The sequence below is a fragment of the Thunnus albacares genome, chromosome 10 (assembly GCF_914725855.1).
Source record: "Thunnus albacares chromosome 10, fThuAlb1.1, whole genome shotgun sequence".
Taxonomy (NCBI): domain Eukaryota; kingdom Metazoa; phylum Chordata; class Actinopteri; order Scombriformes; family Scombridae; genus Thunnus; species Thunnus albacares.
The window spans coordinates 8,793,534-8,815,798 of record NC_058115.1 but is presented as its reverse complement, the minus strand read 5'-3'; the positions used below and the strand labels follow the sequence as shown (position 1 = coordinate 8,815,798).

General features: G+C 42.9%; 1 protein-coding gene across 2 annotated transcripts in view; it reads left to right on the top strand.

The window, feature by feature from the left end:
• gpc3 (glypican 3) overlaps nucleotides 1–22,265 on the top strand; it is a 113,897-nt gene that overhangs the window by 75,355 nt on the left and 16,277 nt on the right. Inside the window, exons 4-7 of one of the 2 annotated variants that reach the window (XM_044364524.1) lie at nucleotides 2,930–3,072; nucleotides 3,612–3,737; nucleotides 8,245–8,356; nucleotides 8,504–8,817. In XM_044364524.1, the coding sequence (XP_044220459.1) occupies nucleotides 2,930–3,072; nucleotides 3,612–3,737; nucleotides 8,245–8,356; nucleotides 8,504–8,569 (447 nt within the window). In that variant the 3' untranslated portion in view covers nucleotides 8,570–8,817. Of the gene's footprint in view, nucleotides 1–2,929; nucleotides 3,073–3,611; nucleotides 3,738–8,244; nucleotides 8,357–8,503; nucleotides 8,818–22,265 lie in introns of those variants that run through there. The other variant, XM_044364523.1, reaches the window with a different exon arrangement.

The following is a 22,265-nucleotide window of genomic DNA, read 5'->3' as shown; positions in this document are numbered from 1 at the left end:
TGAGGGGTTGGCCCTCCTGTGTTGAGCCATGCATTTGTGTAGTGGTTGTTTAGTTTCCCTGATATAAAAGTCTGTGCATTCCTTACTGCATTGGACTGCATACACTAGATTGCTTTTCTTGTGTTTGGGTGTGCGGTCTTTCAGGTGGACTAGTTTCTGTCTTAGTGTGTTGCTGGGTTTGAAAAACACAGGGATGCAGTGTTTGTTGAAAATCCTCCTGAGTTTCAGACACGTCCATGCACAAGTCACTTATTCTGAGAGGGAGTCACAGAATAACAGTGCCAGTAAGGCTACATTCCCACATGGTACACCTAGTGCATGAGAGCCACCGAGGCATTGTCAATACTAAAGAGAGACTCAGAGACTTGTATTGGTAGCCTAAGATGGATGCTCTGGTACAGCCTGTCAATGCCACCTGTGTGTCCTGACAGCTGAATGACAAGACAACAAGAACCGCCTCCTGCACTAATAACACCAATCCCTTTGCCTGATGGGCCCTGCCAAAAGCTTGCACTAGACATTGTTGTCCCATTCAAGACTGGCTCTGCTGGCTGCAAGTTTGCTATCACCATGGTAGACTATTATTCAAAGTGGCCAGAGGTGTGTTTTGCTCCACAGTGCACTACTGCTACAGTGATTAGCTTCATGAGATCTGTGTTTACTCAAAATGGAAACCCCATAGCCTTAGGTGCATTATGTTCAAATGACTGAGATAATGGCCCACAGCTAATCTCCTCAGAAATATCCTCTTTCCTGAGAGATCAAGATATCCAACACATCGGGACTACAATCTACCACCCAGAAGGAAATGGGGCTTTAGAGAGGCTAAATAGTTAAGAGAAAGCATCTTTACTGCACAGAGAGAGAAAGCTCCGTGAAAAGCTCATGTCACTGAGTTCCTTCAAGTCTAAAGAGCTACACCACATGCGACCACAGGGACATCACCCCTCCAGCTCATGTATTGAAGAAAGATGAGAACCAAACTCTCTATCCAGCCAAAGCTCACAGCTGCTCAGGATCATGAACTGAGAGACAGAGTTGCAAAGAAACAGTTACACACGAAAACATACACTGATGCCAAGAGACATGCCAAGACTCCTAAACTGCACCCAGGAAGCCTTGTGTGCGTGAGAAACCCTGTGCATGTCAAGAAAGTAAAGTCCAAGTTCAATGAGCCTCTTAAAGTGACACAGCAGAAAGGACCTCACAGCTACACGCTGACTGATGGGCAGATTTGGGACGCTTCACACCTGTCTGTGCTGCCGGAGGCCTTCATTCTTCCACCAGAAGAACAGAGGCCTACAGAGTCTGCTACAAGGGACTGTACAAAATAGAAAACAGCCAACTTGAATCAAAGACTATGTCACTTGAGAATACAAGAGGGACATATAGTCTGTTGCTGTAACAATGTTCAAAGAAAAAAACTGTTCTGCTTACTGTTAAAGGTGAAGTAACACCCAGGTTCTCACTGCAGAGGATATTTATTTTTGAAAACATTTTGTTACCCCACTTTCTTTAAGTGTAGACGTAACACTTTGTACGAAAGGGGGGAATGTTGTGTCCTGAAAGTTAATCCTATTCCAGGCCAATAGTTGGGACTATGTAACTGCTGTTATACTACTTGATAATAAAAAAAGACAGGAAGTATTGCAGTGCACGCCCACAGTAAAATAACATGGAACATTATCCTCTGTCCAGTGCTCCTTTTAAAGTTGTTTTGCTTCAAGTACATTACACAAGTGTGTGTGTGTCTATGTAACATATGTGTGTGTTGGCAATGAGTATATTATGTAGGAGTGCATGTTTATCATGTTAATGGCCCTTTGTGCATTATGTTCAAATGAACGATTGGATGAAATTTTTATTTATGCAGGGAAGTGCATGCCTGTGTGTGTGCATGTGTGTGTGTGTGTGTGTATGTGTGTGTGTATGCCCGTTTTTATTATCTCATTTGAACCTTTTCCAGTATAAACAGTGACCTTGTCAGGACCAGTAGTCCTCATGTGGACCAAAGCCTGGTCCTAATGAGGCAAAACATCATTTCTGAGGTCGTGGTTAAGTTAGGGGTAAGGTGTGAATTGAGGTCAGGTAAAGGTTACGGTTTGGGTTAGGCTGTCCACAATTAATGGAAGTCAATGCAATGTCCTAACAAGGATAGCTGAGCAAATACACTGTGTGTGTGTGCGTGTGTGCGTGTGTGCGTGGCCTCGACTGCCACTATATAAAGATGTCCGGTGCTGCTCTATCGGGTCCCATCAGTATTCAGCAGCAGTGGTGCCAGCCTATTCACTTAAAGGGGAGCTGGGCACAATTAGCTGTTAACATTACATGGCAGATTTCAGCCTCGGCCAGTATCCCCGGGGGAAATTAAACCACCCGCAAATCATTAAACCACAAGCTAAACATTAACATCCATTTGCATTTTTATTGCACCTGAAAAGAATGTGCCAGGTCCATTATCTCTGAGAGACAGAGAGGGACTTCTTATTTATTATTGTTATGTGCGTCCCGCTAGGAAACACAATGGCATTTATATGGGGAGAGGAGCAAACGAGAGGCCTTGTTTTCAACGCTCGCGTTTTTGGAGTGTTATGATTACAAATTCGAACAAGGCGGAAATGGCTGGCAGAGGATACAATGACTTGTTTGTTATGCAAATCCCCCACTTTCATCCCTCCCAAAAATAAACAAACCCAAACTGATGACAATTTGTGGAGTGGTTCAGCTGAGTAAGGTCGGCAGTTTGGCTGCTGACAGGTTCTTACTGTCTGCAGTGTCATTGTTATTAAGAGTTTGAATAAACAGGCTTAGGTCCAGGAACTGGAAGCAATGAAACATAAGTGGGGTGAAGAGGTTTGGGGAGCAGAATACCCTCGCTCAATGCTGGTTGCTTATATTCTCCGCCTCTCTCTCTCTCTCTGCTCGGCAGGTGAGCGGGATGTGTGGACACACTCCTCAGCGGGCCTCTCGCTCTGTTGCATCCTCTCCTCCTCAACCTCCCGCTGCCTCTGCAGCCCGCAACACCCAGCCCTCATCCTTGGACGCAGATGAGACTTTGGCGGGCCTCCGCAGGTGAGGAAATCAGGGACTGTAATCCAGGCTGAGACCCTTCCAGTTGATGAAGCAGCACTTCCTCTACAGATTGCTGCCTTTGTCTGACAGACAAATATTGCCCCTGACACTGTGGACAGGTTTCCTCCTGTTTCCTTGTGACACTCAATCTTTCTCCACTCGAGTGTTTTTAACACCCTTGATGCAGTAACAGGCTTAAATGAACAGTGTAATAATGCCCAGCGGGGCCGCTGGCCTCAGCTGCACAATGGCTAGATTAATGTCAATTAGGAATAGAGACACTGCTTATTCTAGCCTCTTTCACTCTCCCTCTCTCGAGGGGGATCTCATCGACTTGCTTTCACCGTTAGCAGGCTGAATTCCCTCTCGCGTTTTATCTCTGCCTCTTCTTTGTCTCCCTCTCTTTGTTTCTCTCCTCTCTTGGACTCTATATCTTTCTGCTTTTCTCCCTGCTGAAGTGTGCAAGTCATATTAAAATGAACCAGTATCATTCTTTGTCCATCTATGTGTTGAACGTTTTCTGTCTTTACCTACTTCAGGGAGTTCATATCCAGCCTGAAGAGGTTCAGCTCCTTCTACAGTGGTCTCGGGGAGGCGCTGTGCAGCCGTGAACCTGCTCCAGCAAACCACTCCCTCTGCTGGAATGGGCAGGAAATGACAGACAGGTAAATCATGTGTCCCATTTGCTTGAATTTAAAGCGCATCCTAAATGCACCCACAGACAAATACACACAAGCTACAGCCAGCAACATGGTCCTTCTCAGGTGTATTGGCTTTCTAAATAATACAAATAGTCTCCTCCGATTCTTGAATTTGCAATATTCCAGCCGCACATCTAGCGGAGTGTAGGTGAATTGAAGGGTAAGTTTGCCTTGAGCTGATGAGCTTCACACGGGGGCCTCACTCTCCCACTGAGTGTGAGTGTAAATCTTGACTTTGGCTCTATGGGATGTTATTAATATCAGGCGTGCTGTCACCTTCTTCTCGCTTAGTTAATTGCCATTTCGATCGTTCTCTCCTCCTTTATCCAACATCTCCTGTGCACCCTGCAGAATCTAATTTGGTTTTTGCAATATTTCACTTCACCCCTGTCCTTTGGCTGCACACATCATAACTTCTTCCTTTTCCGCCCGCGCCGTCAGCTGGTCCTAGTTTCAATTTGGCTTAGATAGTTATAGATATCCGGTGTTTTTTTTTTTCTTTGTGAATTATGTGTGGAATTTAATCAATGCAGAAGCACACATTTCAGACGAGGAGTGCTCCAGGTTAATGTTTTACCTCTTGTTCCAGAGGAGGGCTGTGAATAAATTCTGTGCGTTTTCTCAAAGTGCTAAAAGAGAGTCTGTCACAAAGATAGGAAAGAGCCTCAATCTGAGGAGGGGACATCAGGTTGGCAAGTGGGCAGAGCTGTCCTGAGGGGATGATTACAAGCTGGACCAAACAGTGCGATAGGAAGGTGCAGGGAGGCAGAAAAGGAGACAAAATGATGGAGAGATTACAATGTCTTGCGGCAAGCAATTCTCCATGTCATCTCCGAGGGCATATGCCTGCAAATTCACTCCAGGTACATTTTCACTCCGAGATTTGTTCTGGATCATCTTCCATTATCCTCCGAGATAGGACCTGCTCCAGAGCCAAACGTGGCATCCATTCTCATATTGTTTCATGCAGATAAATTTAGATGCAGTGTGTGTGGGGGTAAGCGCTGGAGGGGTCGGGTACTGAATGTCTCTGATACTTGAGGAGTGATCTCGGAGCTAAATGTGGCGCTTTTTATCAGGCGTGTTTACCATCCCCAACTGGAGCCAAGATCAGAGGAGCAACACTTTTCACCACATCAAAGAGCGTTACACTGATAACTATGATAATAGATGTGATGCCGTGTCAACTCAAAACATCGAGTTTCCATTCCTCTTTTGGATCTAATGACACTGTAAACTCATGCGCGTGTGATAACTGATAAAAGATTAGATGATATGTCAACTGTAAACATTTGATTTAGGGACTGCACTGAAATTATTAGTGGGGGAGAGTCCGTCGGAAAGGGGGAGGGGTATTGTAACGTTTGTTTTTGCTGAAGTTAGGGTAGTTTGACTTTTTTGAGAAAGCAGAGAAGGGTATTTTTTTCTTGACCTACATTTATATTTTATTTAATTAAATTCCTTTGCAAATCAGTTAAAGGTGCAGTGTGTAGAATTTAGCTGCATCTAGTGAACGGACTTGGCAGAAATGGAATATAATATTCATAAGCATGTTTTCATTACTGTCTAATCACCTGAAAACAAGAATCATTGTGTGTTCATTACCTTAGAACGAGCCCTATATATCTATATAGGGAGCAGATCCTCTTCCACAGAGTCCGCCATGTTGCGCCACCATGTTTCTATAATAGCCCAGAAGGGACAAACCTAACACTGGCTCTAGAGAGCGCCTTTTGCGTTTTCACAGCCATTGTAGGTTCTCCTACATGCTTGGAAGGAGAGGGTGAGGGGTTTTCAGTTTGTTGCAATCTGCAACCTCACCACTAGATGCCACTAAATCCTACACACTGGTCCTTTAAATGAAAGGTTAACAGTTCATCAAGTCTGTTTTAAAACAATAGTTGGGCTTCCATATGGACATTCAAACAAGTTTTGCTCACAGTAATCAATTCTCCTGTTCATACTGACAATTAGAAAATCCCCTCCAAATATGCTAACAATGTAAGTGAACAAAATCGACAGTCCTCATTTTGAGCAAAACTGTGTCTAAAAGTTTATCTGGAGATAATATTAGCCTTCAGCCATCTGAGTTAGTCAAATAAAGTGGATCTTCCACAGCTACAGTCTTTTTAGTAAAGTATTTCTGTGTCTTAACAGACAGTGTTTTCCTGTTTAGCTTTAGTGGAAATATAGTAATAAAAAGAGGGACTTTGGCACTAAAAAAGCATCTTTGAAAGATATTGATTTGATTTGACTAATCTAGATAACTGAAGCTTCATATTAGCTTCAGATAAACTTTTAAATACATTTTTGCACAGAAGGAGGACCGTGGATTTTGTCCCCCATCACTTACATTAGAAGTGCATTATGAAGGGATCTTCTAATGACCAGTATGAACAGGAGGAATGATTACAACAAAAAAAGCACATGTATTATTTTGACATGTTGTAGGGAGGTTGTATTTTTTATAGGTCAAGAGGAGGGTTTTAAAGAAAACTTAACCTTGGGGAGGGTCTTTCTTTTTTACAAAGTGAAACATAAAGTTCAGTCCCCTTCACCACCCCAATCATTTTCATACAGTCCCTTACAGATCTTTTTATATCGTCTAAATGTGATTCTTTTTTTTTGTTCAACATGACATGCTGCCAGAACAAGTATAGTATATTAACAGTAACAACAACGGTGTTTACACACCGCAAACCCTGACCTCTGACCCTGTCTGTATGCTCGGAGGTGGAGGTGTGATCCATCAGATGGTGTGAAAAACATCAGACTCCATTATGTATTCTTTCAACACCTGCACTCCCACGCCTCTTCCCCCTCTGGTGTTTATTCTGATGTGAGAGGCGACTGGCTCATTCAGACCGGACCTAATAGCATAGTAATTGGTGTTAGATTAGATTAGGTTAGCACCAGAGTTAACCGATCTGATCATCTCTGCTGGCGGCGAACAATAACGCTGCAGAGATTGGATAACAAACTAAAAGCTGAAAACTGAGACTATCAGCAGTGGGAAGAGTTTTATGGTGATAACACGTTAAATTACAGTAGCAGTCGAAATGGAAATGGGAAGGTTTGTCCAAACTTTTGACTGGTACTGTATGTCTCTGCAAAATTATCTGACTGACATCTATCATGTGAAACGCTAACCTGTCTCGGCTCCCTATCCTCGCTCAAACCCCTCGCTCCTCTTAATCCTCCTTCCTCAACCCATATTTCCTCTTCTCCTATCCTTAATGGATCACACATCTCCCTCTATTATTAATGTGATAATTAGCAGCGGAGAGGGGATGAGATCATGGCTAATAAGAAGAATAAATAACTGGGGAAATGTAATTTGAGTTTAATGAAAAGTCTGACTTAGGGGAGAGCGGAAGACTGATAAATGGAGATGGCAGGTGAAAGGTGTGTCTATGTGTGTGTGTGTGTGTGTGTCACAGAGTTGAGAACACAGTATGACCTCATGCTTTGCACACACACACACACACAGACACACAAATGCTGACTTTTTTCAAGGCCCTTTTCTCTCTTACTAACCTTTTCTCTGAAAATCATTTCTTTACACTCCGGCCCATTTGTCCTTCATCATAGCAGATGACATTTACATTGAGGTATGACCTCTGCCCTCATATCACTGTGTTGCCCGGGAGCAGATATGTTTTCAGTCTTGTAGATCTAAACACATGTGGTTTAGGCATCAACCCAGCGCTATGAAGCTGCGGTGGGAAAGGGTTAATTCCTGGCATTGCCAAGAGCGTAGAAACACCTGCAGGGAAGTCTCAACATGAAAGATAACAACTGGAGAGAAATCTACCTTTCAGACTCACCAGCTCCTCCTCTTGATAACATACACAGACATCAACAGAGCAGCGTTTCCTCAGTTACACATAGAGACATGTGAGCACCTGCCTGTTGGCTGGTCGTACCTAAATATACGCTCACCGCTACAGCAGGACAAAAGCACATCTCTGCTAATGTCCTCTCATTTACTGCACATATGAAAATGCCACTGACTGATCAGTTTAATGTACATGAAATGAATACCAGTCAGACTTATGCATAATGGTTCAACTCCTTTGAGGATGTTTTGCGTAATGGAGAAACTCAAAATTTTATATCGACATGTAACTGTGTCTTTGTGTTGATTGAAAACATCTTTAAACATCAAAGTTAAAAAAAAGTTAATCCCTATTTAAGTTTATAGACCTAATGTCTCCAGTGAGGGGAAAAGTTAGCTTGAGTTACAAATGGACTTTCCAGCTCTTCAGATTGACCCCTAATCTAAAAACCAGAAGAGCTGTCGTTCATTTTATCAACACTAGATGGTGATAAACACTCTAGTTTGGAGAGATGTAGCAGTTGGTCAGTTCTTTACGTCTTTCACTCATGAAGCTGCCTTTGAGCTCTCTGCAGTGAGTGAATCTGCTCTAAACATTTCTGTTGAATGAAATCATTCTTCCTGTCCTGTCAGGTTTGCAAGTCCCGGCCTGAAGCGGTCGAACCCCGGCTCAGAGTCCCGAAGCAACAAACCCCCTGAGCCAGTCATCAGCCAGATCATAGACAAACTCAAGCACATCAACCAGGTGAGCTGTGTGTATTTCTGCTCATGTGTTTGTACAAGTCTCATCTCTACTTGTGCCTTCTCTGATAACACTTCAAACTCTGTAAAATAAAGTTTTACCCACTCATTAGTTCTTCTTTTGGTTCACATTTGAACATTTATTCCCAAGCTGCTGCAAGACTCACTCTGCGGCTCCTGTGCGAGTCAGCGCAGGACAAGTGAAGATGTGAAATGAGGATGCTGTGTGCTTCTCGCATTTAAGAGAAACTCCACAAGGAACCTGTTTTTAGGGCGATGTCAACTACTTGCTCTTTATAAACACATTGTTGAAAAGGAAACTTCTGAATAGTCTTTATATTGTGTCTCATCTGCACTGGGGGGACAGTATTGTAGGGATGACCATTGGTGTGTTCAATAAATATTTACACAATGAGATTTTTGTTAAATAATCATCAGTAATGTGGATATAATGACTAAGTAGGTGAAGGCAAATAATAGAACAGTCTGGTAAGTTCAGAAAATTACATAACTTTACAGTAATGAAGCCTTTAAAACCAGGAAAAGACAACACAATATTAAAATATCCAAAATCTAAGACAATATCTAGTCTCATATCATGATACTGATATAATATCAATATATTGCCCAGCCCTAGCTGTGTTGCAATTATGTTTTCCATCCACAGTAAGCCCCAGCTGTCGTCAAGGCCAGAGCCCCATTTTTCCCTGCTGCCGTCACCATGGAAACCACCTTTTGGAGTGGGCTGGCTGAGTATAGAGATGCTTGCATGTAGGCTCAAAGTCAGCCTCTGTAGGTAGATGTATCAGCCCACAGATCTGTCTGTATTTCCTGGTTCCTGGTGGTTACTACTTGTAGCTGTCGACACGTCAGATTTCCACACACGCACTTCGTCGTCCAGCGCTAAAGTGTGTTTCCATGTGTGTGTGTGTGCGTGTGTGTGTGTGTGTGTGTGTGTGTGTGTGTGTGTGCATCTTCGTGAGTGCTGCGGGCCTGTCTCGGTGGATTACAATCCTTCTCTCTTGTTTAAACAACCTGGGAGATCTAAGCTGTAACTGTGGACTTTTCTCCACTCCTCCTCTGACAACCAGAGACCCTCAAGAAAAAATACACAGGGTTGTGGGTTGAGACTGTAATTTTCTCAATTACTTTTGCTGTATTACCTCATGCATGCTTAGTCCTGCTGTAAGTGAGAAGAGCGAGACCTCATCGTGAGTGTTGGAAGTTTCCTTACCCTTTGCCCTCTTTCTTCAAAATCCCCCACACATGATTCACTCTGGATCTGTCTCTCAACATTTCATCCAGGTTTAAAGGATAATTCCAGTTTATAACAACTCGTTATATAAACATTGTTCTCACTTAAGTAATTGATGAGATCTGGGAACACAACGACATTGCCACAAAGACAAAGAAGCATGAGCTGTCAGACGGGTTGTAAACAAGCTAACTGTTAAGCTTAATTATCTAAACCGCTTTATTTGACAGTAAAACTGCAAGTAAACACCCCCAAAATGTCTCATTGTACAAGAAAACTGTGTGCACACACATCTATGGTAAGTGGGGTGGGTCAAAGTTGAACCAGAAAGTTGGTCTTTAAACTGTGATGGATGTTTGGGTAATAATTCTACTGTCTACAAATAAGTTTGACCCAACCTTAGAGTTTCTTTAAAAAATGTTTGATCGCCCCATTGGACAATCTTTTAGTAATTGAAAGTTTCGTGATCTCAATAATTAACTTACAATGTTATTGCCATTAATATAAAACATGGCCAAAACTATGACAGTAAAACACAAGTTGTAATAAACAGGAATTATCATTCAATCTTGAAAATACAGGACATACACATACGCACATACTCTAATGTAATAAGCCTTTCAAAACTTCCTGCACTGACAGGGTCAAACTTTCGTACCAATATGATTACAAGCAGAGCTGCAGCAGTCGTCATGGGCTGTTTACCATGTGGATCAGGTTCTTGATAGGCTTTTGATGAGATTTTGCAAGAAAATGCAGTTTGGTGAAATGACTGAACTCATTTTGTTACAGACATTCAGACAATTCCTCAGAAACATGGACACACACTGACTTTGTCTCCCGCTGTGTGTGCGTATGTGTGTGTGTGTGTGTGTGTGTGATCAGATGCTCTCAATAACTCAAAACTAATTTCTCATCGGGTCCCATGTTGCACTGGTGACGTGGAAGCCTATATATGTGAACATTTATGGGTTTTTGATTCTGTTTACATAAACACCTGATATTTATGCAGATTGACTATTCACATGGGAGCTTTTAATCCCATATCTGATGACCATACAGCAGAGTCAAGCACATTTCTGCTTGAACTCTAACTTCCCTTTAGATCTCAACTTCAATGGGCTGGATTAACATCTGACAAAAAGACTTGCTGCGCTTGATTGCATATTTCATGTGCAGTAAAACTGTTTATGACTCATAGCGGTGCTTTTTTCGGTTTCTGCAGAAATCAGATTACACAAATATTTTTATTACAAATCATCACTATACCAGTATAACAGAAACGCCCTATAATGTGATACAATCCAATATAAAAGTCCTGCAATAAATAATCCCTTTCGTGAAGTTTACAATATACAGTTTTTGTTGAGCCAGAGAGTGCAACTTTCTGGTCACTTTTGAGGCTGCACTTTATAATATTCTTAGCCAATTTTAGTCAGTTTGTCTGTTAATTCACCGCCTGGATCCACACTGAAATATCTCAACAAGTATTGGATGGATTACTATAAAATTTGTTACAGATATTCAAAGTCCCCAGAGGATCAATCTTAACAACCTTGGTGATCCCCTAATTTTTCTTGACATGTACCAGATGGATTGGCACTATTTTTTACAGAGAATCATGGTTCCCAGAGGATGTATCCTACTGACTTTGGTGAGCCAGACGTTTCCTCCAGTGTCACCATGATATTTAAATGTTTTGTTTTGTGTGGTACATCTTGACATGAAATTTGCCAGTTATTCAAGGTCCTTAGTAGAGATGTGCAGAGAGCCCAGTATTTGTATTTCTATCTATAATTGTTGAGGCAGCAAAATTATTTGTATTTGTATTTTAATAAAAGTGGAAGGAGGCTTAAAAATCCTGTTTTTGTTTTTATTACACGTTTATTTTCAGAAAATGAAACATTTACAATAAGTGTTCATGAATAAACTACCTCATGAAGGAGGTCCCCACACTGGGTCTCTAACTGGAGTCTCCCAGGTCATAGATGACTGCACTGACTACTGAGCTAAATAACACAGAGACAGCACACTGTGTCATGTGTAGAGAAGAACTTCAAAGGCGATTCTTGCTTTGCCCTATTCATTTATTGCCTATTTTTTACAACCTAACTTTGGAGAAAGGAGAAAGGGAATAAGGTTATGGAGGGTCCCTTGGGAGCACTTTGTGTGTGTCAGTAGTTCAGCTTTATCTCTGGGGAACAACCCCAACTCTAGGAGAGATGTCCAAATTAGGAAATGTGTGTCATGTAGCAGGTGGATGTGACTCCCCTCGTTGAGACCTGCTGATAGACGTAACAGCGGAGCAGAGGACAGAGACTAAATATTCATAAAAAGCCACTATTTGTGCTATGCTGAATAACGTATTTGTATTCTTCGAGCACACCCCTAGTCCCTAGAAGATACATTCAAATTACTTGTAATTTTAACTTACTTTTGACTTTTGATGACCAAATACCTGTGAAAGTGACAACACTCTCATCAGCCTCAGCTGTACTTTTTATTGCTAATTAGCAAATTTTAGGATGCTAACATACTAAACTACTTGCTAAAAGTCAGCATGTTAGCATCGTCATTGTTAGCCGATTAGCATACTGATGTTAGAATTGACCTCTAAGGACCTCTGTGCATTAGCATTAGCATTAGCTAACATTAGCTACGTACAAATTTGCTAATGTGAGGAAAACATACAGTACCTATATCAGCCAATAGATACACTTAATGTCATATTTGACCAAAGAGGCAAAACCTTAAACATGCTTTATTATCCTGCAAAAGGTTTATTGACTATACACACAATTTCATGGCCCAAGCTGCTCTGAGCCGGCATGTTGTAAACAACCTTTGAAGGCACTGGAGAAAGTGATGTTGTTTAGTTAAAAGCAGTTTTACAAGGTCTCCACCTCCCTGCCAGTTGTAAGACCACCGGCTCTGGATGTTGCAGGGCTAAAAGCAAATGGACTAATTAACCATCTGATATGAGAGAGTAGGCCACGACTCACAGATAATTACTTTCATCTGCCTTATTTATGCAGTGTGTACGAGGACAGGCCAACAATGAGATAGTATGTGTAATGTTCCTGGAAGTGGACCAGCACAGTGCCATGCTGATTAAAAACTGCAGTATTTCAGTCTCATGATGTCGTGTGTTGTCGTGTACAGTATGTTCAGAGCTGCAGACTGAAGAATGTGTAGATTGTTGTCCTTTATATGCATTCAGCTGCACATTCGGGACATGGGTCCCTCGCATTCTGGTCTTTACAAGTCCTGTAAGGCTCTTTTATCCTGCTCACGGTTTCCAATTGAATGAACATTATACTCCTTTTGGCTCAAACACTGAACACAATCAATGGTTCTTCCAGCTTGTACTGACCCAGTTTTTTTTTTACCACGAATCAGTCCCAGCCCAACAGTATGTGAGACTATGTCATAAAATATAGGGGCTACACTCTCCAACAGTGAGGGGAACATGGGACCCCTCCAAAGAATCCACTTCCTTCCAACTTTAATCCCCCTGATGTTTCATTCCTCCACTCCTAAATGCCCCGTGACGATGGCCCTGTGAAATGCAACTATGTGGCGGAAATGTGTCATTTCTCACGTTGTCAGCGTTGATCAGAGTATCAGCAGATACAGAGACGGCCTGGCAGGGAGACCCTTGCCTTTGTGCCTCTGTGAGGCTAAACTAAACACTAGAAGAAAAAAAGTCTCCAAGCCGGTCGCCTCAGCTTATAAAACAACGTTTTCTCACGCCTAAAACAGCTGATGTCATGACTGAGCCGTAGCCAAGTTTAAAGTGAACTGTGCACTATAAATGGATGAAGAGAAATGGCTTTCTCCTTCGGTTATTGCTTCTCGACTTGGAATCTCTAAACAGTACAGGACTGCGAGGAGCCATGGACATTTTTGTGCATGCTTACACTGTGTAACAAATTCCTGTGTGAGGTCCTGTCTGTGTGTTTGTGCCCTGTATATGGACTATGTCAAAGCTGATAAAGACGAGTGCACATCAACACGCTCTCCTCGGCTCTGTTGTCAAGTTGATGATACTCTGCGATGCCAGTCAGACAGGATTTTCAGTTTGCTCAATGAGAAGTTCAGTATAACCGTGACAATGGGTTAAAGCTTTCGTTTTGTGAAAAAAAAAGTCAGTTCTTGTGTGGGGAAAAGTTGGAGTTTGTGGTCTTAAATTAGAATATATTATTTTGATGATGTGTTCTTGTTCTGAGGAGATGAGTTTGTTTTTTTGCAACATCTGTTTAACTTCCCAGAGTATTGGGTTTCTCCTCTGAACAACTAATCTCACAGGAGATGGTTGAGCTAGTGGCAAAATAGAGCAATTATGTGATTGGTCTTTGATTACAGAGCATTTCCCACTCATTTGTCAGATGAGTTTGCCATTTGGAGGGTCAGACCTTGTGGGATTATTCTGACAGCCTCTTCTTGGCTATATGACACTCTTTGGAGAGATACATTTGGGATATGAAAGACGTCTTTGTTGGAGAATGTTATGAATCCCTTTTGGCAAAATACAATTATTTGATCTGATATCGTTAAAATGGCTCTGTCATTTGAAGAATATAGCACATCTTTACATTGCAAGCTTTCGTTTTTTTTAGCACCTTATTTGAACATTTTAGTTTTTTTACTACCACAATTCTCTATCTCTCCCTGTTCGTTGCCTGTCTTTCCATCTCCCCAGCTGTGCTGAGTTGTGTGTGACAGACTCCAGCTCTGTCGCCCCTTCCCTCTTCCAACCCCCTCCTTCTCCTTCTCTCTTAAACCCTAGATCCCCTCCTCTCCTCCCAGCTTCCCAGCCTAATTGAAGCCAGAACCTGGGAAAATCCTGCAGGTAGGACAGGGATCCAGGGTGGAAAATAAACCAGATCCCGAGCGCCACAAATTCCATCACGCAGTCTCACTTCCTCCGAGGCACCAGAGCCTGGGCAGCGTGCGCTCGACACCTCGTGCATGCTTGCACAGAACACTCTTTAATATATAACTCACACACACACACACTTAAGGATGGACAGTTTTTACTTTGAACACTTAGAGAAGTTAATCTTATACACACATAGTTAGTCATATAATTACAACAGATACATTTCCAGCTCGTATACAACAGTGACATATTAACATACAGATGGCTATAAAATAAAGTGACACTTCAAATACTCTTTGAAATATGTGGACAAACACGGTGATATGTGTGTAATAATGACAGTATGGAAGCTGCTTCATAACCGGGCCAGCATGCGGTGGCCTCGTCCTACAGGCTGTGCTTACAATCAGACTAATAGACACCATGGGTGTCAGACTAGGCCTGCTGTTTTGTAAACTTACACTTGCTAACCTAGCCATTATGCTCGCCCCAGTCAAAGAGGCTGACTTCTGTTTGATGTTATTTACTGAGGGGTTTTGAAGCGTTATTTAATATACCCCCTCAGGGCCTTCGTCCTCTCACCCTCCTAGTTTTTATGTGTGTGAAGTACGACTGCTCTGGAAGCGAGGAGGAGGAAGGAGGGCTGTTATGCCGCTATATTTGTGAGCAGGGATAAGCCATGAGAGTTCTTTAAATGAAGTGTGACACCTGGTGTAAACCTCTGAGGAGCTGCAGGGCGTTTGTGCGGCCAGAGTCGGGATCCCTGTTAGAGCACCACACGCATGTTATCCTTTCGTTTTCAGGAGCCTTCTGACTTCATCCTAAGTTTAGGATTTGAGGAATTATGAAGAGTTATGGTTCCTTAACTTTAGGAATCCGACTACGAGATACCACCCCCCGCACCTCCACATACACACTCACACACCCCTCTCCCACCCCAGCTTTCTCCCCTGCTGGCAGGGAGGTCAGACAGAGCATGTGAGGGCCCTTTTCCTCCCAATTAGTCTGCCTGCTAATGAGGCCCAACCATCCCTTCTACCACTGCCACCCATTCCTCCTTACCTCCATACCTCCACCTCTCCCTCCCTCAGCCTTGAGGCCCAAGTCGGGGTTGCCTCCCTCTCTACCCACTCCGCTTCTGCTCCCACCCCACTACCACCCCACTGGGTGTAATTATCACGCAGCCGGCTTATAAAAACCCTGCTGCACAAGCCAGGCGCCTGGCTTGCTACAACACACAGTATTTCTACCTGTGAGTGTGTTTCTGGAGATCTCTTCATTCTCTCAGTCTAATATTGCTTCAGCTGATTCTTTACTTACATTTTGTTGAACTGTCGTGGAGCAGAGATATGAACAGCTGAGTCTTCCTGCTGTGGTTTCTGATCTGATCCACATATTCTGGGCTTGCTGTCACTGGGCACAGTCACATGTTGCTGTGTAACAGGATCCCCCCCAAAGAGGTCAGGGGTCACACTTCCTGTTTCCTGTCTGTGCTAGGTCATCAGAGGGTCTCCCTGTGAGGGTCAGAGACCTCCTCTGTTCCTCCTCTGCCTTTTGTTTGGGGCGACGGTGCTCTGGGGGGCACTGCAGAGTTTGAGGCTCCTCTCTGGACCTGTCAAAGTGTTAACACTCCCTAACTTTATCATTCCCTCACATGCTCCCTGGCTTTTTCATCTTGCCAGCCCCCCCATACCCTGTCAGCTCGTGGCGGTTCCTTTCCTCTGCATCTGTCTCAGTTTTTCTTGCATTCTCTGCCTCTTGTCAAGCCATTCTTTCTGTGTCTCTGTTAACTACAAGCTAAGCTAGCCGACGGCAGTACAGCTGCTTGTAGGCCCACAGCCCGCTGAAGCTTGTGCAAACACAGGCCTCTCCACCCTTTACTATCCGCTTACCCAACCGAGCATCCGCTGGCTCCCGGTAGGTGTGATCATGGGACAGGCAGTGACAGTCTGCTGATATCGAAATGGAGGGTTTCTTAGCAACACATGACTCTGGGAACCGCGGCGATAACGTGTAAAGCAGACGAGCAGCAGACAAAAAGAGATTGTCTGAGGGACGTAATCTGATTTAGCAACCAGCGTCCTGTGCAGGAATGAGACTTTTTAAACTATTAAACCCCATGCAGACAATCAGGCACATTCACAGACATTAGTCAAGATTTTCATTTGGTTAGCCTCAAAAAAAGATTGAAAATTGTTGTCATACCAGATATATTTAATACAAGGGCAGTTAACCCTCTGCATTCATGCTCCGCCTTGATCTGAGCTGCGTATGTCTGAATAAACAGAGAGGACACTGTGTTTTATTCCTCCAGAAGATGAAATGGCAACAATTTATCACTCTTTAATGTATATAGAGGGATTAGGAGTTTCGTTAGCTTTTAAAGATTATCTACCAGTGGAACAAAGTCCCTGCCAACAAAATCTAAACATCCATTCAGGTTTCAGTCCAAACTAGAGAAATCTGGAAATAGCCTTATGGGCTTACTCAGAAAGGTGGAGTGGACACACGCCCAGTTTAACGCAGGACTGGAGAGCTCTTTTTTTTCCCCTCTGTGTGTTCTGTTCCAACTGGAATTAACATCAGGAAATTAATCTTGTCTGCATTAACTGTCTGAAGCTGAGCTCCCGTTGCGTGACATACTTGACCGCGGACAGATAGAGGAAGACGAGGGGGGGGAGGGACGAAAAAACAGAGAAGAATGAGAGAGCATAGATCCCCCTCCTCTTTACATTTCAGATTCAATAAAAGTTGAGTAATGAGTCGGGGAAAGCGGGTGGGACTGCAGGGCAGGGTCTGTCGTCCGAAACGCCGCTCTGCCTGTCAGCGTGCTGAGGAGCTTTCCATGACTCACTCTGTGGAAAGTGCCTCCTGTCATTCCTCTGTCTGACTCTCTCTCTATCTCTCTCGCTCTCTCCCATGGTGTCTGTCATTCATTCCCAGTCTCCTGCTTTTTCTCCTGGCTCTGTGCTCCAAACAGCACGTCTGCAAACTTGATACAAGCGCAGCAGCTCAGTGTACATGTGGGGATTAGGTGTAAGGAAAGTCCATTTCCTTCATTTATCAAGAAAAATAGGCCCCACTGAAAGGTCATGTGTTTGATTTGTCTAACATAGTGACCCGGGCATTGGCTCCTACACTGCTTTAAAAATATACAATCTACTTTACAATATGTTTTTGGTTTTTCATGAGCTCTTAGCAAAATAGGACCCAATTAAACCTCAAAGACTAATGAATATAAGAATAAGAATAATGTCAGAAGTTTGAATGCACTTTATTTGAGACCATAAAAAGACAAAGACAACTTTGTACCACATGAGAACCAATTTCTTCATCACTATTAAAGTTAAAGGCCTAGTCTGGTTTATTACAACTGGGGTCTTATTTGCACTGTTTTGGTCGTCATTCCTATTGGTAATAAAAACATTGTACTCACCAAGTTAATTGCTCAGATCTGGGAACAAAACAACATTACAAAAAAGAAATCAGATGGGGCAAGAACACAAGAGGTCAGACGATCAAACTTATCAAATTTAAAGCTTATTTATTACTCCCTCTTCACCTGCCTCAGCAAAATATCCCTGGATCGTTTACAAGTGGTCCAAAATGCTGCTGCTAAACTCTTGATCAGGTCCTCCAAAAGGTCTCATGTGACACAGATTGTGAATGCTCTTCACTGGCTCCCCATCAAATTCAGAATCCAATTCACAGTTCACAATTCACACCTATAGAGCTCTGCATTGTCAGGCACCTGCCCACATTAGAGATCTACTGCAGCCGCACTGTATGTCACCAGCAGGTCTCTGAGATCCTCTGATCAGGGTTTGCTGGTTGATCCAAGAACGAGCTTTAAAACTATAGCAGACTGCGCTTTTGAGGTTGTGGCTCCTAAACTTGGGAACTCTTTCCCACTGGATTTATGATCTGGTGACTTTGTGGACTCTTTTAAAGAGTAGTTCAAGACCCATTTGTTTAGACTTGCCTTTGTGTAATTTTTGTATTTTCTATTCATTCTTCAGTTCAGTTTTTTATCTGTATGTATGTTTTTGCTTTATCTCCTCTGTGAAGCGCTTTGTGACGTCTCTCTTGAAATGTGTTATATAAATAAAGTTACTCACTTACTTATTTACATCCATCACAGTGTACAGACTAACTTCCCAGTTCAACATTGACCTAAAATACTTACTGTAGTTGTGCTCACACACAGTTTTTCTGTACAATGAGGGATTACCACTGACATTTCAGGTGTACCCACTTTTAGTTTTTACTTACAAATAAAGTGATTTAGATAATCTGATTAAACTTTTTTACGGTCTGTCTGACTGTTTGTCTTTTTCCTTGTTCCATTTGGACTTTGTTGTTGCAATACTGACGTGTTCCAAGTTCTCAGCATTTGCTTTGGTTTGTACGATGTTATCGTAACCTATAGAAATGATAGCCAAAACAAAAAAATAAAAAACAAGTCATGACAAATCACAAGTATCCTTTAAATCTGCAATTGCAGATTTCTTGGCTGAGCACAACAAGCTGTAAACACAACACTGTCATGTTGTCACAGTGTAAAGTTGTATTAATATTAAGTCTAATATTCACTCTCCTTTTAGTTCTGTTTTGTTTTCAACTCCTGAGAAAAAACATCTGTCTCTGTAGCTGCTAAATGCTTCACTATGTTCACACTAGCTTGTTACTAATTTTGTCTGTCTGCTGGGCAGATAGTGTATGGGTAGGTTTTAACCTTTTCAGCAGCTAGAAACAATGTTGATGAGAGCGATTAGACCAAAATAGTATTTTATGAGCTGTAAAACCAAAACAATGAGCTAAAAGACACTAAAAAGGCCAGATGAGATGAGGAGAACTGAGTCGGGTGATTGTTTTGTGGTTTTGTCACTACAAGCATCAACTTTTACATGACACATTTTTTTCATTGTTAATATAAAAACATTGATTACAGCGACTTTAAGGTCAGCAAATCAGGAAGCCTCCAACTCAAAGCAAATATAGAAAACATCAACATTAGATGGTGAAATCAGGGCTTTTGTATTTGAGCGTATGGTAAGCAGCCTGTTTGGGAACTTAAGCCCCAAGTTCTGTAGATTAGATTTGTAGACAAGATGTGTTGAGGCATTGATAGAAACATTCAGAGCAGCAGATTCCGTCTGGGCCGAGTCATGAGCAGCTTGTCCAGACAAGTCCTCTGCGTGGAGAGGAGGACATAACACAGGGCCTGATCCCAATCACACACTGACAAGAAGCCCCTTTTTTCTATACACTTTCTGTCTTCATTACTCATTCGCTCTCAGTTTCACTCCAACATCACTCATTCACTTCAACACGACCTATATTAATACTAGGATTTCACAGGCTTATCTTTAAATTTACCCTTTTTCCCTGTGATTTATGGTCAAAGAACAATCAGGATCATAATCCCAGCTCATGTAAAAAAACAAAAAAAAACCACAGCTGATGAGCAGTGAGTGCAGGTTGATTCCTATCAGCACAGGTCAACCAGTGGCTGGGCTCTGAGGCTCAGTCGCAGCTGTCGTGTCGAACACTGACCCTGTGTGGAGTTCATGTCATGTGTGGGAGGCAGTGACAGACTTGCGGTTTCTGTGTCTCTGTCTGGGCTGGCCTGCATTGAGCAATGCACCACATGTTTGGGCTTTGTGTGCAGCCTTTGAGCCCGTGTTTCCTTGGTGTGACTTGTGCTTTTGTGTTAAAGGGAGGTGAACCCTGTGGCCTGCGGGATGCCTATAGCCGCGCTGATTACATGTTCTGTGTGTCCAGCTGTCTGTCGAAGCCAGCTCCCAGTGCAACTTACACAAGAACTCAGAAGAGAGAAAAGAAGAGCGAGAGCGCCAGATTTCCTCTCTTAATGGGAAACATACTGAGCATTTCTCAAAAAAATGTCTTTTTTATTTGTTTCCTCCCTGCTTCCTTTTGCTTTGGGTTTTTTGTTTAATTGCAGAAGATTCCAGCCCAGAGCAACTTGAGGTTTCTCCCTCTTGTGGTAAATCTGGAGGCTCTTGTCGGATCACGCTGTGGCTTGGCCATGCCAAAAGCGCAGCGTCACTTTCGACACAAACATACATCCCACCCCTCCCCGCTACCACAGCCGTGGCAGAGGCAGGCAGCCAGTGGGAAGAAGCCACAGCGCCCTGCCACAGAAGCTCAGAGAGAGTTACTGCCCTGCCACCCCTCTATGGAGAAGGGCACTGCTCGGTGCCATGGCTCATTTGGGCCACTGCTATCATTCTTCTTTAATTCCTGAAAACCCCATTTTTACTCTCATCTGCTCTTCATCTGCTGCTATTCATAGCTGGTATGTTCTTATTCCTACTTCCCTCACATGTGTGACTGAAATTTGAATTCCAAAATGTTCATATGCTGCTGTGTTTTTTCTGTGAACATCAGTATACAGTGAGTCAGAGGACAGCATGTCTGTTTATATGTTGAGGAGCGTCGGTGTGTATGCTGGCAGGTGGTGAGCTACACATGGCAGTGTTCACACAGATTCAGGGCACAACAGTTGCTGTCAATGTTTTTCCCTTCGCTCCACATAACCTTTTTTTAGGTTTTGTTCTAAAATACCCCTGAACCACATCTTTCTCCCCCTGCTTTACAAGTGTTTGTTTGCCTTTTAATTGGTTTGCTAGGCTCCCCTCCCCTCCTCTCCCCTCCCAAAGTCCAACTGAGTTGCCAGGATACAAACCATGAGAAGGAATTTCAGGACCTCAGTAAATCTGCAGAGGACTCCAGCAAATGCAGGCAAACACGATTCTGTCTTTAACAAAGCCGTTCAGTACATTAAACGCCCATTCATCACGGGGAGAGTTTGTTTCTTGGAGATAACAGGGTGTTTTAATGTGACACCTGAGGGCTCTTGCTCTCTCTCAACAGGTGGCGCTTTTGCTAGGCGGCCTCAAACAGAAGTCAAAATGTTCCTATAGATCAGCCGTCCAGTCTGTGAGGTACTGTTTGTCCATCCCTCGGTCTAAGTGACCAGGCTTTTAGAAATGTTGTGGTCATCGGTCGTGTATGGCCTCAATGTTGGGAAATGAATGGAGGTTTGTTGGGCAGCCATGCTGGGAACAAGGTGATGTGTGTTCCCTCTCTACACTTTAGAGTTTATGTCACTTGTAAAACCCAGATCGACTGGTTTGTATATGCAGGCGAAGGGAACAGGGTTGTTTATCTTCTGACTGACGTAATTCTGTGATTAGCTCTGGGTTTTATACCTCCGCTCTCCCTCTCTCGCTCACATACACACATACACAGTCTGATCCCAGGCAGACGTCGCAGCTGACCTGAGACAAGGCCCATATGAACTCAATTTTCTCCCATAGACAGCCAAAACAACTAAAACAACAACAAAAAAATGCATGCTGACGTATGCAGATAGGAAGGAAATCAATAAAAAACAAACAAGGAGGCAGAGCGGTGAGATGAAAGGGGGCTCGGAGGGCAGGCGGCTGGAATTTAGCACATCTGTTACCTTGGCAGGGCTCTCAATCATGTGTGATGTTGTGGAGTCTGAAAGATGGTCAGAGACCAGCCGTGTAGGTCGTCTCCAAGCTCGCTCACATGTTTTTCACCAGTAGATACGAGACAAGAACGTTTTTTTTTTCTCTCTTGTTTCTATGTTGCTTATTATTGCTTCAGTTCATTTATAGCATCACAAGAAAAAGTTTCCTCTTTCAAGTTGTAACGTTTCACTCAATTTTTGTAATTAAATGTATAAACTTTGCTATTTCCTCCCTTTTATATTTGGTTAAGAGG